Source organism: Carassius carassius, chromosome 38, assembly GCF_963082965.1.
Source record: "Carassius carassius chromosome 38, fCarCar2.1, whole genome shotgun sequence".
NCBI classification, from domain to species: domain Eukaryota; kingdom Metazoa; phylum Chordata; class Actinopteri; order Cypriniformes; family Cyprinidae; genus Carassius; species Carassius carassius.
The window spans coordinates 9,434,817-9,451,815 of record NC_081792.1 but is presented as its reverse complement, the minus strand read 5'-3'; the positions used below and the strand labels follow the sequence as shown (position 1 = coordinate 9,451,815).

At 37.7% G+C, this 16,999-nt stretch overlaps 1 protein-coding gene across 4 annotated transcripts in view; it reads right to left on the bottom strand.

The window, feature by feature from the left end:
- Positions 1-2,058: 2,058 nt before the first annotated feature.
- LOC132119277 (calcium/calmodulin-dependent protein kinase type 1-like) overlaps positions 2,059-16,999 on the bottom strand; it is a 497,060-nt gene continuing 482,119 nt past the window's right edge. For all 4 annotated transcript variants that reach the window (XM_059529109.1, XM_059529107.1, XM_059529108.1 and 1 more), the window contains 9 exons: positions 11,349-11,423; positions 8,352-8,490; positions 6,564-6,690; positions 4,711-4,786; positions 4,441-4,553; positions 4,058-4,136; positions 3,608-3,695; positions 3,346-3,487; positions 2,059-2,438 (listed from right to left, as the gene is read on the bottom strand). In XM_059529109.1, coding sequence (XP_059385092.1) covers positions 2,341-2,438; positions 3,346-3,487; positions 3,608-3,695; positions 4,058-4,136; positions 4,441-4,553; positions 4,711-4,786; positions 6,564-6,690; positions 8,352-8,490; positions 11,349-11,423 — 937 coding nt within the window. In that variant the 3' untranslated portion in view covers positions 2,059-2,340. The remainder of the gene's footprint in view (positions 2,439-3,345; positions 3,488-3,607; positions 3,696-4,057; positions 4,137-4,440; positions 4,554-4,710; positions 4,787-6,563; positions 6,691-8,351; positions 8,491-11,348; positions 11,424-16,999) is intronic.

Here is a 16,999-nt window from a genome sequence, read left to right as displayed (position 1 = left end):
ACAATACATGCATCAATACTTACACATCCAAACTTCAAGCATAATTTACGTCTTGTGAGAACAAGGAACTTGATGCTCAGATGGACAATATTTCTCTCTCTCTCTCTCTCTCTCTATATATATATATATATATATATATATATATATATATATATATATATATATATATACATATATATATATATATATATACATACATACAGTTTGGTTCTTTTTACACTGTGTCAATATCAATATCATAACAATATATTGTTTTCACTGTTGCAACCATGATCACATTTGAGTACACAATGTCACCTGTGCATTCCTGTGCAATCAGACATTTTTGAAAAGGTAAAACATGTAAAGGCTACCACAAAAACAACTGACCTGGGGAACGTTTCCCAAAACCATAGTTGCTTACTAAGTTAGCAACTTTTTTGGTTGCAATACAATTTCCTATTGCCAACCAACTAAGTTAGCTAACAGGTTAGCAAATATGCTTTTGGGAAACGCAACCCAGTTCAACAGAATTTATTCTTTGACCCACCATCTCAAATTGGCATCTTGATCAATGTGAAAGTCAGTTAAAATTAGACGACACATTGCCTTTTACAAATATATATATATATATATATATATATAGTTTTTAAACCTCAATTTAAACATTTAAATTATGCATGTAATTAAAAAAATTCCTTATGTGTTGGTAAACAGATCTTTGTAGACATTTGAAAGTCAATCAGCACCAGAATAAAGAGTTTAACCAACGGTTCTGCATATGTTGTGATGAGAACCTTCCAGGAACCATTCCAAATGTTATGGATAAGTGACACTATGAGACAGCTATCATAAAGTAAGTAGGACTAAGACTGACATTATATTTGTATAATGTACAATATAACTTAATTCAAAGTTTTTGGTATTGTTTGAGAATTTAGCACTACATATTAACAGCATAAACACATGTTGTTTGCAGTATAATCATATTCACTAAAAACAAAACAAAACAAAAAGCTTAGATGTCTTGCAATGCATCACGGAAAACCACCATCTTCCAACAAACTCATGGAAAACTTTCTCCGCAAACATCTGTTGATTCCTATTATGTGACTTTTTTTCAAAACTTTTTTTTTTTTGATATCAGTGAATGGAAACAAACAAAACAATAAAATTGGAGTCAAGTCACACAACATGTCGTTTAATGGAGGTTACTTTCATTCAGGTTCCAACAGAAAATAATCAAAATTGCCAAATATATTTAAATAATTTGGACCACAGTCTTGTAGTGATGTGTATTCAGTATCCTATAGTTGTTTTTCTTGTAAAATCACTATTTTATATATAAAAATTCTCTGATTTCAATTTCTCCCCTGAGTACTTTTAATGTTGTAATAGAAAGGGGTTTACAAAAAACAAAAGCTTTGCAATATTTACAGGATGGCAGCATTAAACATTAGACATTTACAAAGCGTCCACTGACAGTGCATAGCTTAGAATAGCCTTATATGTCATGTAGGTGACTTTGAGGGTAAACAGCAACTTTTTTTACCATGTACAGCTTCAAACATTCCCATATGAAAGGATTAAAACATGCTAATAACAAATAAAAGAGTGAAACATTGATACTGAATCCATGAAGGCACCACCTAAAATATTTGAAGCAAGAAAGACGCTCTTAAACATACTGACTGAATGATTTGTTGTGCAGACTTAGTGTACAAAAGAAGTTAAATGTTAAAAAATTTCTAAAACAAACTGAAATGTAACTTACACTTAATCAGTGCTTCTTATGGAAGTACAAAGCAACTGAGATGTGGCAACACAGCTAATATGTAGAATCTCATGAATGTGAAATCTGTTCGTACCTTAGTTGAAAAGCATTAAAATTGGACGATCTCAGCATAACCCAATGCCAAAATCCATAATCTCATAAAATGTCACCAAATCTAAAATGTAGGTATATTAAACCAGTCCACATGCAACAGCAACTGTTGTATTTCGAATTAAAAGAGAAACAGACCTGAGTACTTTTAGTTCAGGAAAAGAAAAATTAAAGTAGATGGTGTTGTTTTAAAAAATTTGTTAAAGCACTGTCCAATCGCTATCCAGCTCCTGCAATATCATATATTACCCACAAAGCGCCTGTGGCAATCTTGTAACCTTTTGAACTCTCATTAAACAGAACCACTCCGTTGGAATAGTAGTGACCCCATTCCCACCTGGGTTCTTTACAGTGCAGCGCCTCCAAGTGGCAGGATGCTGGCGCTACTCAGTATTCCTGGCCAGACTGGGGGTGTGGCAGGACTCCAGTGGAAAAACAGGACAGTCAGTCATTGGTTACTGCAGGATGATTGACACTCAGACCTGACTAGTAGGATGGACATGGTAGGTGCAGTTCTGGATGTCATTCCCATCACTGACACCCTCGGAACAGCCACTACTTTCCCTCCGAAGGGCTAAGAAAGAAAGAGAGATTAGTCCTCCTTTAGTAACTATTGAGAAATAGTCTTCCTTGAGTAACCAGCATCTCTGTTACCCTAAAGAAGATATGCAATTTGGAGAATGGATGGATGAATGGGAAAATATAAATGAAGACTACTTTTTTGTTAAAATGAAGCACATTTTCACACACACACACGTTTGTTTGTTTTTGTGAAAAGTAGGGACATCCCATAGGTGTAATGGTTTTTATACTGTAGAAACTGTATATTCTATGGCCCTTCATCAACCCTACACCTACCCCTAACCCTCACAGGAAACTTTGTGCATTTTTACTTTCTCAAAAAACTCATTCTGTATGTCCTCATAAGTCACCCTCTCCTTGTAACACCTGTGTCATACCCATGTCATTATACAGAGTTGTGTCCTGATATGTCACAAAAACAAGAGCACACACACACACACACAAATCAAATTATTAATATAATTTAAACTGTAAAAAAATGTACACATTATTGTAGTATGTGTTCTATTGCATTTAACCGAGACTAATGTCCATGAGACTTTCCACATTGATAATTAATTTTTTTTATTAAAGTAATGAAACTGTCGGGGAAAATATTCTTCCTTTAAAACAAAGTTTACAAAATGCCAAAGGAATATTAAATAAATAAATAGAGCTTATAATATGCAAATTAAAAATAATGTTTTTATTTTTGTTTGTTTTTTACCGGGTGAAATATGACCTTGCTTGACTAAAAGTTGATCTGACAACTGTAAATATACAGTACTGTATGTGGAGACAGATTTATGACGATTTGGTTTGATCTAGTATGACTGGCAGTTAACGGTAGTGTCTGTCTGGATGAAAGGCTATGCAAAAACACAGTGGGAAATGTAAATGTGGCACGTTTAGATACTGACAGCTCTCTTCCTCTTCTCCTTCGGGCAGCAGCAGGTGTCCGTGGCAGGGGCTGGGCAAGGTGGACTGCATTTGGCCCTCCTGACTGGTTCCCAACTGCAGCCTGCGCATGTGACGCACTACTGCTGTGGCGTTAAATGCTTGCTGAGTATAACAGTAGGAGAAAGACAGCCATTAAAAATCAGAAACCATGCTTTTCACCTGCAACACTTCATTAACTCTCTCATATGAAGTTCTTTCACTCTCATATATGCACGGATTTACCTTCCACTTGCTTTTGGCAAAGTTCTTCTTAATTTGGGCACTGACAGATTCATGGATATTCTTATCCAACGCTGTGTCTCCAGCGATCCTGAAGTACAAAATAGACATTCAAGTTACATTTCCACTGTCTCATCTTGTTGTATAAAACCAAAATATATTTTTGAGGAGCCAATCTGCTGTTTTAAAGCCACATTTCATCCAGAACACAAAGCTTTTTCACCATCCATTCTCACATGTTGGCAGTATGACTTACTTTCTCCCTACATTTTAAGTCATATGAACATAACTACCAAAGTTTCATTTCCCTCACTCACAGTTCTCAAATATCACGTCTGCACAATCAAACTTCATATGACATGACAGACTTTAAAACTCAAAGTAGTAAAGTGCTATAAGTGAGATTTACAGTATTACTGACGATTGGTCTCAGTGTGGCATATGAACTCATACCATGGGTGCTGAAGAGCCTGTTCACACGTGTAACGCTGGCTGGGATCTTTTTCCATTAAATGCACAATAAAATCTTTAGCTGAGAAGAGAGCACAGTGTGAAATTTCAGAACATGACATAACTGTTTCCATAATCTCATTGGGAAACAAAGGAACAGTCAGAGAAATGTATAATGAAACCGAGAAAATAACTTGGTCTCGGTTTTCTGAGAGATTCTCCTGTGAGATTTGCCAGACATAAAAGTCATATTTTCACTGACTCTTCAAATATATTTGACAACCATTACTGTTTGGTAAAAAAGAATAAAAACTCAAGATTCATCAGCAATAAACCTCAATAAACTTATGAATATTCAAGGAAATATTACAGACGATTTGTTATACCCGAGTCAGAGATATCGTCCCAGTACGGTGAATCAAACTCGTACTCTGCCTTCAGGATCTGCTCAAAGAGCTTGGCATCATTCTCGTCGTAAAATGGTGGATAGCCACACAAACTGAGAAGAGACAAACAGATGGTGAGCCCTGTTGAATTCTTGGGAATGAAATCAGTTCAGGTAAAACGTTAGGGAATTAAATGAAGTAGAGAGAAGAGAAAGGAAAGATGTACTGTAAGTATACACATGTATAAGCAGCAGTAACAGTCCCACTCACAGAATGTAAGCGATGACCCCGATTGACCAGCAGTCTACTGCTTTACTGTACGGCTTCTGTGCCAGAACCTCAGGAGCTGAAGATCAGAACAAACAGGACCACACATCAACTCAATTTATCACTTCAGCCCTTTCTAGTTATCATGCCACTTGACCCATATGTAAATTCCCACATGTAAGTAGGGATTTTCCTACCATTGGAGCAAATGAGCTATCACCTTTCAAACCAAATCATTAATTGTTATATCATATAGTTAATTTTCTTTTATATTATACACATTTAAAAATACTTAAAGGTACAATTTGTAAGATATTGGCAATAAAATATCCAAAAACCACTAGGCTAGTGTTATATATTTTGTCCAGCTGATTACTAACAATATCTCTAATGTTTTCAACTACTTGTAAATCATGAGAAAATTCCCATTCTAAACAGTGATACGGGGCAGTGCAGTCTCCTGTCAATGACGTTATCCCTTTGTTACCGCCTTTACTGACGTAGAAACCACGTGACAACAGTGTCGTGGACGAATGCGGAAGTAGTGTCTAGCGTCCAGCAAACCACTGGCTTGCTTCAAGCAGTTCCTTATTTACTTCTTCTTGCACGTTTTATGGTGGATTGTGTTATTTATTTATGGAACATAATTACTGTTAACCATCTGCCGCTGGATCTGTCGACAAGGACAGCTCCCGTAAACGTAAGCGTACGGGCCAACCAAACGACCCAAGAAGAGTTTGGGACAAGAGGAGAGAAAGAGCGAGGATCAATATCGGTGTTGCATTTTCTAGATGGAGAGATTTTCGCTAGAAAGAGATGCCGATCTCGCTTGTGTTTTTACTCCACAGGTGAGTTGTACAGAAAACGTATGCTATTATAACGATCAACAAGATTAGTATTATGGGGCATACACGCCAAACGCGGGGCATCGCGTCTCTAGACCCACACGAGGACGCGTCTGATCCATAGTCTGATCGCGTCTTTGAATTAACTTTGTATGTAATCTACACTCGCAAATCGTTGAACTCGCGTTTGCTATGTATGCCCAATTATTGTGTTAGAAGACAACAAATCCCATCATTCCACGCTCCTTCTTAGCGTCATCAAACCACACGATAGTTATTGTTTTGGTAGTGCACCCTCTAGCCCTTCAGAAACCCAAAGACTAAGCTCAAATCCAAGAAAGGACCATCATCATCATCATCATCAAATAATTTAATTCATGGAAACAAATTCCATAGGCCTCAATAGTGTGATAAAAATAAATAACCTATTCGGGGGTTATCCCTGTCTTTACTACTATGTAAATTTTAATGTTGTAAAAAAAAAAACCTGCATAGTTGAGATGAGAATACTGGTTGCAGATGCATTTTTGGATATGTTGCTGCTTGCTCTTCTGCTTTCAGTCATGCATGTATAACTGGCATAGATACTTCTACCGAGTTTCGGTTGTTCTCTCTTTTTCTGTTTAAATAACCCACATCTCATCTCCCTGACACATACACAGAATATTCTTTAGAACTGAGTGTCCATGGATCCAGTTTCAACCAGTCATTTCTAAAAAATCATTACTACACCTGAAAACTTCCAAGAGATAAGAAAAAGAGATAAGGGGGAGAAATAGGTAAGCCTGAAGAATGTTATAAAATAAGAAAAGACTGATGTTACAGTAGATTGAGTTTACACCTAGATTTGAACCACATGTCCAGACAGAACACTTCATTGATATTCTTAGTTGTTTTATGTATATTATCCTCTTCAATTCACTTCAGTAGAGTTCAAGTCCTAAAGGCTGAGGTTTCATCCAGATATATACCATATATATATATAATTCTGCATATGGAGGTGTGTCTTACCTACATATCCAGGAGTGCCACATGCTGTGCTCATCACACTACCCGAACCCTCAATCTTTGACAGGCCAAAATCACTGATCATGATTTTGGAGTCTTCATCCATACTGTAATACAGCAGGTTCTCTGGCTGTGTTAGAAACAGAGTCAAAAATAGGTGATGAAACACACACACACACACACACACACACAGAGAAAAGGAAATATGGACTTTTACTGTCACACTTGGTTAGGTGACCAAACATATGCGGACATCTCTCTGTATTCATGTGTCAGCAGAGATATGCAATTAACCAGAGCAAGAATCACACTGAACAACTTCACTGAACTATTATAAACAAACAAACTTTGTATACAGACTGTAACCCCAGAAATCACGAAGGGAAGTAACTGGCTGGAAAGTATGTCAACGTATAATGATAAGTGACTGTAGCAAGAATTTAGCCTCAACCATCTTTTTTTTTTTTTTTTAGATTAAATTGTGTCATTTACTGTCAAAAGTGACAGTTAACAGGTTTATAATGTTACGAAAAATTTCTGTTTCAAATAAATGCTGTCCTTTTGAACTTTCTAATTATCATGAATTTAAAAAAATGACAATATGAAGAAGCAAAACTGTTTTCAACATCAATACTTATAAGAAATTATATACAGTACAGACCAAAAGTTTGGACACACCTTCTCATTCAAAGAGTTTTCTTTATTTTCATGACTATGAAAATTGTAGAGTCACACTGAAGGCATCAAGGGCTATTTGAGCAAGAAGGAGAGTGATGGGGTGTTGCGCCAGATGACCTGGCCTCCACAGTCACCGGACCTGAACCCAATCGAGATGGTTTAGGGGTGAGCTGGACCGCAGACAGAAGGCAAAAGGGCCAACAAGTGCTAAGCATCTCTCGGGGAACTCCTTCAAGACTGTTGGAAGACCATTTCAGGTGACAACCTCTTGAAGCTCATCAAGAGAATGCCAAGAGTGTGCAAAGCAGTAATCAAAGCAAAAGGTGGCTACTTTGAAGAACCTACAATATGACATATTTTCAGTTGTTTCACACTTTTTTGTTATGTATATAATTCCATATATAATTCCACATGTGTTAATTCATAGTTTTGATGCCTTCAGTGTTAATCTACAATTTTCATAGTCATGAAAACAAAGAAAACTCTTTGAATGAGAAGGTGTGTCCAAACTTTTGGTATGTACTGTAACATATATATATATATATATACACACACACACACACACACACACACACACACATACACATATATATATATATATATATATATATATATGTGTGTGTGTGTGTGTGTGTGTGTGTGTGTGTGGCAGATATCATGCACTATGTAATAAGCAGTTTAATAAAATTAAAATACTCAAATAATTGTACATTTTTTACTAGGTGTCTCAAACTCACAGCTCCCAGATGAGAAACAGGGCTCAATGTGATTTAGCCAACCACTAGATCATGGCACTGTCCCAAATGACAATTATTAAAATAAAGTGCATTACAACTCCTCATCTTGATTTTATTCTAAAGTTGAAAATGGGACTGGAGCCATTGATTAATCCATTTACTTCAAACTACTTTCCTGGTCTCTGAAGGCAAAGGCCCAACTATTAAAATCAAGAAACCCATTAAGGACTCCTGAATGAAATGATTACGCTCTGTGGATGGGAAGAAAAGATTTAAAACTTGCAGAACAGATTTCTGACACTCTTTGGTTGAAAATAACTCCTGTAAACTCCTGCTTCATTAGATCTGTTTTGCCCCAGACCGACTGCCGTCTCACCTTCAGGTCTCTGTGCACGATGCCCATGTCGTGCAGGTACTTCACAGCGTCCAGGATCTGCTGGATGAGCTTACTGGCATCCTTCTCAGTGTAAAATCCTTTTTCCACAATCCTGTCAAAGAGTTCGCCACCGGACACTCTGCAAATGGAAAAACACACCAATGCACATGCTCATTCCCTCGTGGGTATTTTTGTTATTTTTATATTTTTTTGCTCTAGACAGACTGGCACACAGCAGGATCACAGCAGAACCATATGGTGATGCTGTACTGCATCACAGCCACCAGAGGAAGCTGTTTTACTCTTTTTATGTTGAAATACTGGGTAGTCCCTCACTCTTTTACACATACATTTAGCTAAGTAAACTTCAGAGATGACTAATTTAAGTTCTGTAGTAAGAGGTTGATTTAATTCCTAAGAAGTGGTAACCGTATCTATACTAACAGATTGATAATTACTCTCCTGCAATAAAGAAATAAATACCATGGTAATACCAAGGAGTTTAGACATGTAGTATAGTAATGTTATGGTGCTGTTTGAAGTACTTTGGAATACCATGAAAGTTCCATGGTATATGAATATGAAAATTACTGGTATATATCAAAGTAGCAATACCATGTGATACCATCACTATGAAATGGTGTCACTATTGTAGTGGCGCTTTTTTAGTAATGGTGATCTGGGATAAGCCTACCAAAAATGAAAACAAATATAAGGAAGGAAGAGCTTTTCCACCATTCCTAAAACACTCCAGCTTCTTCTATATGAGTGGATTTCATGGAAATGAAAAAGAAATGTCAACATCATATTTCACATTAAATAATAATAATAATAATAATAAAAGTTGTATTTTGCATGCAGAAACTTTTACTTTTTTTCTATTTTCTCTTCCAATTATCATTTTTGTAATGCAAAATAAATAAATAGAAGTTTTGGGATGAGACATGAGCTGCTCATTTCTCTGTGTGATTCACCCATTTTTTTGGATAGACAAGACATGCAGTCTATGTGCACTTCCTCCTAACCTCTCAACACAAACCGTGGGGTTGAAACTTCACGCAGCAGTGAATGTGTTTTGTCTTTTCATGTGTGTAGGATGAAGGGAATGTTGAAGGTGGGATTTCAGTCTGTGGTATTTGAAGCATCAAGACTGTGGGTGCTAACACACACACACACACGTACATGCAAGCAGAGTTAATCCTGCACCGAGTTGAAAGACCTGGCAAACTTGGAGTCCTGCTGTCTGCATGCAGAGCTGCCATCTCCCGGAAAACAGGACAATGAACATCTCTTTCGCTTCCTTTTCTGTCATTCTGTCACCCTTGATCTCTTTGTTAACACAGCTGTTGTGGAAACTGACCCTTTGCTGTTTCTCTCTCCATCACGCGTCACCCATGATATATTCTGTCTTCATTCTCTATATACATAACTAACTCCCTCTCTACTGACATTTCAGATGGCAGGTGTGAAGACACAGGTGTGAGCATATTTTCCCAGCTCCGTTCAGCGGGCTTATGCGCGTGTGTATGTGTGTGTGGTTGTTTAGCATTTTCCTTGATTTCTCGGTGGAAAAGACAATAGTGCGGCTCTCTGGCACATAAGTAATTAAAAGAGCTGACACTATGAGGGACCAAGGAGGGTGACACACAGTCATGCATTGCCTCCTCCTCCTATAATTTGTGTGAATGTCATTTTACACATTTGTAACTATTGATCTACAACTTCCAATTCAAAACACGGGTGTTTTGATCATTGTCTGTGTGTGCAAATCGAAAGATTTAGCTTTTCGCATCAGAGCTGTGAGTGTAAATTTCAACTTACAAATACAAATATTAATATGACAAGCTCTCACGTTCAGATTTTCAACCTCTCGAGTTTAGCTACTGATTTACCTCCATATTATTTCAACTGACCGCCCCTCTGCTAGTATTTACCCATATATGGTCATCTTGCTCTTTCTCTATGTGGTCTATCAGTAGATCTTGAGTTTAGAGAAAATGACAAGAACACCTCTGTTACTCTGGCTTACTCTTGGCATGCTGCTTTGGATACAATAATTTAAGAAACCTACTGTAACCCTTGTGAAAAAGAAGTACACTTTTATATACTTTTAAAAACAGTACTCATTACAGAAATAGCATTCTTTAAAATATTATAATTATGTTTGAAATGAATGTAAATGTTTTCAACACTTAATCGCATATTATTAATGATTAAATGAAAAATGCATTGTACTTTAAATGTATATTAAGTGTAATAAGAGTGCTTGAGAGTAGAACTTAAGAGTTTTTGACCCTTTTAACGAGGAATAAAGTTTAGCAGAATTACATATTTACTTCTGTTGTCTTTAAAATATGGTTAAAATGTACTGTGAATGTACTGATAAGCATTTATGGAAACTAAAATATCCTTTAATGTCCTGTATTTAAATATATATTTGTACTTAAACATTTTGTAAAGATGACACTTTGATTTAGTACATGTAAAATATACTGCAATAGAGTAATAAGTTGTTTTAGTCAAGTTTTTTAGTTTAAGTATGTTAGTCAACATATTAATGTAAGTGTACTTTTTAAAACATGACAAATGCCACTATAGCACACCCTTTACGCTGAGAATGCAACACATTCTTGCATTGAGTTATGGATGAATTCTGAAATATTTTAAAATACAATGAAAGTGTTTGCATTAATGTACTGCAGATAATGTGCATATGTAGGTTCTAAATGTCTACATTTATGCATGTAGCAATTAAAATATTGTAATAATGCCTTTGCAATTTTATTTGTTACTGTATATACAAATGCTCTAAAATTTGGCTTTTGGCCTGCACTGAGAAATGAAGGAGTTTGAGATAAGGAGCTAAAAACGGCAACCAGCACAAGGCAGCTGCACTACATAATAGCTGAATTGTTTGGAGGTCGCTCACATACTTTGTGTGGAAAGCATGAAAATATGGGATGATAGCAAAGTTAAAATTAATAATCAACCACTCACAGTTGCATGACAAGGTAGAGGTGTGATTTACTCTCAAAGATGTCCTCCAGGGAAACTATGTTGGCATGTTTAATCCTAGGAGAGAAAGAAAAAAAAGATATGTTAACCCAGGAATAGAGCAAATATCTTACGGCTTAATGCATCTTAACTGGTGCTTCAGAAATAAACAATATGAAAGCATTTGTGGCATAAGTTTCAATACCACACAAAATAATTATTCATCCCTTGCAAAAAACAAAAAACTTCATTGTACTAATATGTCATTGTACTTAAAGGATCACTTCACCCATTTGCATTTAGCTTTGTATTGTTAGAAACCCAGTCATATATTATAATGATCATGGATTTTTCCTTTATTTTTCCCTGAGATGGGAGAAATAAGGATTTAAGTGTTTTACTTCCTGCTTATTATGACGTAAAAATCGTCATTTTGCGTCATAATAAGCAGGAAGTCAAAATTCATTGAAAAGTGTAGAGACTACAGACACTAGCTTATTATTATTCCAGGGGATGGGACCCACTCACCCTACAGGCCTATTACAGATCAGTGGGTGGGACTAAACTTACAGAAACGAAAATGAAAATCCGCCATCTTGTTTGGAAGCTATGTAGCTAAGCTAACAAGCGCTTATGGAGTCAGATTTACGAGAATGGCTGGAGGAACAACTCATGATATGGAAGAAGAGGATTTTAAAAAGTGTGTTGCTCGAAACAGATGTTCGTGGCTATCTATACGAGCCACAATATAGCGCAGAGCAGCTGAGGCTGATGGAGGAACAGGAGGCGGCAGCTGCAGCCGAGGCCGGAGACCTGCCTGTCGCGTCCGAGGAGCCCGGGCGTGCTCGAGCTGGTGCGGACTGGTGGTGCCTGTGCTCTCGTTGTGCGCCTACGGACACAGAGCTAGAGTCCGTCTGCTGCAAAGAATTTCAAAGATGCCAATTTCTCCTCGAAGAAATGTCTGAGGCAGACAAGGACACGGATGTTTGCGTTGTGAACCATCCTAGTTTCGCCCCGCATATGGACAGAGGCGTCCTGGAGACATATTTCAGAATTCCGAAGGTAAACTGGAAACGCCAGCCGAAGCCTGCAGGGACAAATGGACGTCTAACTGTAAAGTAAGTGTTTCAATTTTATTTATTATTCATTTATTTCGTGAAATGTACACAATTTCTTCAAGCATTATTATCACGAAATGATTCCCGGTTAATAAGTTACGTAACGTCAACTGTAAACTGTTTGTGCAAGTACATTTTTTAATGCACAAAAAGCTTACTGTGGCATTGTTTACTACTGTGGCACGTAAATACCATACATCGCTAACTGTGTCCTCAATGTCTTGGGAGTGGGAGTGGCTTGTGGAGCTGTGCAAATGTGTTGCATTGTGGGAGTTGTGGTTTTCCATACAAATGAGCCCTAAAGTTACTTTCTGTAATAACTCGGTCAAAAAGGCACCAAATTCGAAAATTTTAATAGATTTCGACTACATATATGACCCACTTTCAATGAAGATCAATGTTCCCACGGGTGAAATGCTCCTTTAATGTCGTATTGGAATGCATATTGTTTCCCACTTGTTGCTACACGTTTGAAACTTAAGTCGTTTTTGTGGTAAAACAACATGCCTCAAGGACTGCCAACTGAGCATAAAATGTATAGAATCTGAAATATTCCTTTAAGGCACGTAACTGATCCACAACATGCAAATTTGTATTTGTGGAGCCAAAAGTGTCATAGAGTGTTATAATTAATTTGTGTTACTGCAGCCTCACAGCTCATACTGACAGCTTTTATCAGTCTGTCTCCATGAGAGCTGATCTGATACCAGATCTTTACTCATCCATACGAATCTCTCCCACGATTTTCTAGACTGTTAAACTGACCCAGGGGTGCCTCATAAATATTTACCAAGGGGATCTGGATTCAGATTTCCTGTTGCCTATAGCCTGAGATGCAGTGTAAATATGAAACTATATCTGAGTGCATTGACTACTGAGAAAAACAACGAGAGGAAAACCAGAGAGAGGGGGAGGGAGAGAGCTCTCATTTGTTCCCATCGAATTCCTCATGCCTATTACAAACAGTGTAAGACATGTTATTAACAACAACATTATGTTACATTTCCAGAGCAGCTGGCACAGCGTGGCACTTGAAGAGAGAAGGCAATGGGCAAACATATCTCACAAAAGAGTTTCATCTTTAATTTAATCAGAGTATTTTCCCTACCCATTTTCTTCTCCTTGGGGATCTCAAAACATTCTTCAAATAAAAAGTACTGATCCATCAACCAAAATTTCCAGCTCTGCGATGAGCAAAATAGTATTTGAAAATTAGATAAGACAAAGTACAAAACTTTTTTATGTAATGTTTCTTTTATTAAGGAATAACTAAGCCACAACAGTAAACTAAACAGTGTTGGATTTTCCTTGAACAGTCCATTTCATTAACAGAACCCAACACCGCATTCCACAGTTCAGAACAATTCCCCATCGAACCATTAGTGTGTCATAAAACACAATCATGGTGCCAAGATGGCTAAAGGAGATGTCACCCCCTCTTCTCTTTTTGTGCCTGTCTAATCTCATACCAGCGATGCCAGGACAGCAGGAAAAGATTTCTCTTAGTTCCCCAAACTTAAGACCAAATGGCCAAGAAACCCTGTGGTGACCCCAATGCATAAATCCCCAGCCTTATCAGGAAAGGAAGGATGCTAAGGCATTTCTTTGGCCCAGGATCACCAAAAAACTTAAACCAGGGAACTTTGTCTCTAAAACCAATAGACTGAAATTTAACCCACTTGTGGTTTAATACAAACAACGGTCTCAAAATTGCTTCCAATAAGCTGAATTGATTACAAGTATTTACCTCACATATATCTTAAGTATCATGTATGTTTTATATAACCTGTGGAATTATTTCTGTGTGTTTAACTTTCATAACAGCCTATTCGTAGGGTTTTCTACCTCAGTTATAGGAACTAATCACCAGAATTTGCCTCATACATGTGTATTCTCTGTATTATGCATGGTTTATATTTCTGAAGTTCATTTTGTGTGTTAAACACTTATCACGGCTAAATCCTTATTTACTTCCACCTCAACTACGGGAAGTATATGTATTTTGGTACCTACTTGATGGGTAAATGATTTCTAGAATTTTGATATAAAGTAGCTCTTTGTAGGATGCACCATATTTAAACTATTAAGTTTGCTTATTAAACCGTTTAAACTAAACTTGAGGACAGGAGTTTGGACACACGCGATCACGTGGACATTACGCTAATTACATGCAAGAACCGGTAGGTCCCGCCCAAGACAATATCTGATTGGCTGTCGCACTAAGAAGGATGGGTCAGATGGACATGCTTATAACCCAATGACAGGCTTTTTGCCTTTGCTTTTTGCCAAGCTTTTTGCAGTGACTTTGCTCTTGCCTATGTTTTGTGATGACCTTTCCATCGTCCAGCGTGCACTCTTCAAACCACCAAGAGCTCACTCAAACCTCATCAACTCTTCCGTAAGATCCTTCGCTGAACTTCGTCAAAGAAAGAGTCACTCCAGACTTAGAGAAAACTCAGTTGCATAGCAACCCGCAATCCAGGAAGTCTCGCGAATGAAGCGCCACCCGGCAAAGCCAACCAACCACTCACCATCGAGTGCTGTCCCTCAGAACGCGTCATCGACCGACTGCCAGCCAATCAGCAAAAGAGAATCCCTCTCCAGCAACTTCGTTACAGAAGGGAACGCATCCAAAGCCACAAGGAGCATTTATAAAAGATATCTATTTCAAATAATTTCTATTTCTCTTGAATTTTCTATTCATTAAAAAATCCTGAAGATAAAATTGGACAGTTTCCACAAAAATATTAAGCAACACAACTGTTTTCAACATTGATCATAATGAGAAGTATTTCTTAAGCAGCAAATCAGCATATTAGAATGATTTCTGAAAGTTCATGTGATATTAAAGGCTGAAGTAATGATGCTGGAAATTCAGCTTTGACATCAGGGATAAATATGTATACTACACATTTATCTATGAAAATATAGTAATTATTTATTTTATAATAGTCATTTTGTATTAATTTTATCAATATTATAAACATTTATAAATGTACGTTTCAGGAAACTCCACATGAACTAATCACTTAATACGAAGTAAACTCTTTAAGAAATTGCCTCATCAGCGCAGGAAGCAGTGAACACTGCGTAGGAACCCTGAGAACCAGAACACAGCGTGTGACATATTGAACAGACTGTACGTCCCTCCCACACAGCCTTGTGTTCATTCAAATGAAATATGCTGTCTGTTCTCACTAGTCTATGAGAGGGTTGATTCTGTATTAATCTAGTGCATAGTAAATAATGGCGCTTTTCCACTACACAGTACCAGCTCGCCTCGACTCGGCTCTGTTTGGTTTTCCACTGTGTAAAAGTTGTACCTGTACCGGCTTCCAGGTACTTTTTTTCGTACCACCTCCGGCGAGGTTCCAAGCGAGCTGAGGCGATACTATAATGTGACGTGAAAACACAGCAGACTGCTGATTGGTCAGAGAGAATCGTCACTATTCACTGCGTCATCATTACACTCCTGTTTTTTTCAGCAGTGTTTCGTTTTGCTGCCCTCAGCCTCTCCTGAAACAACGTTTGTCTTCTTGCTGTGAGAAACAGCCACATCCCGAGGATCAAAAACAACATGCACTCGATTTCCTCCATTGTCCTGTGTGTGTGGGTAGCGGGTGTGTGTCGCGTAGAAGATTACGTCACGGCAGTTTCCTGCAGCGTCGCTATGACAACCAGGTACTATTGTGGAGGTACTATCTGCAATGGAAAACGGAGCGAAAAGCGAGCCGAGCCGAGGCGAGTCGAGCTGGTACTGGTAATGGAAAAGCGCCATAAGAGTTAAAGGATAATGTATAAAATAATGTCAGAACCCCTGACTCTCGTTCTTCACTGCCCCAACAACAGTCAACAGCCCAGCTGATTTTCATTGACTGGATGAGTGCTGTGTGACATGTGTGGGCTCTAATTGAGCCAAACAGTGGAATCCCACACACCTCCCCACTGACAATACGACACGACTGAAGCACGTGAATGAGTCACCGGGTCTCTCTTCCACTCGTTCTCATTCTTTCTCTCCTGTCAGCAGCACATACACTCCCCCACTGCCCTTCTCGCCTCTCCTTTCAGACAAAGTGGTGGCCTCGATTTTGCCTTCTTCTAAACTACACACCACTCAGACCCACACAGCCGTGGGCAGTCAAGAGATGCCACGATCCCAAAGCAAGGTTATTATTGTTAATGAATTTGAGTATTGGTTTACACTTTATTTTCAGGTGTCAAAAAACTCCAGAGGATCCACTGGTGAGTAAGTGATGTTTTCCAAATCGGTCCAGATGAAGAAACAAACTCATCTGCATCTTGGATGGCCTAAAGGTGAGGTCATTTTAAGCAATGTTGTATTTTTGGGGGTGAAGTATTTCTTTAAATTAATCATCACGCATACTTTCTATAGGTTAAGGTTTGTTTCAGGGTTAGTTGCTTGTAATAAAGCATCATTTACCATTACTATAGTAAGTAAAAGTAACATGTAACAAGGATACCGTAAAATAAACTTTTACTTAGAATTGTTTAATTAAACTCAAAATAAATCGT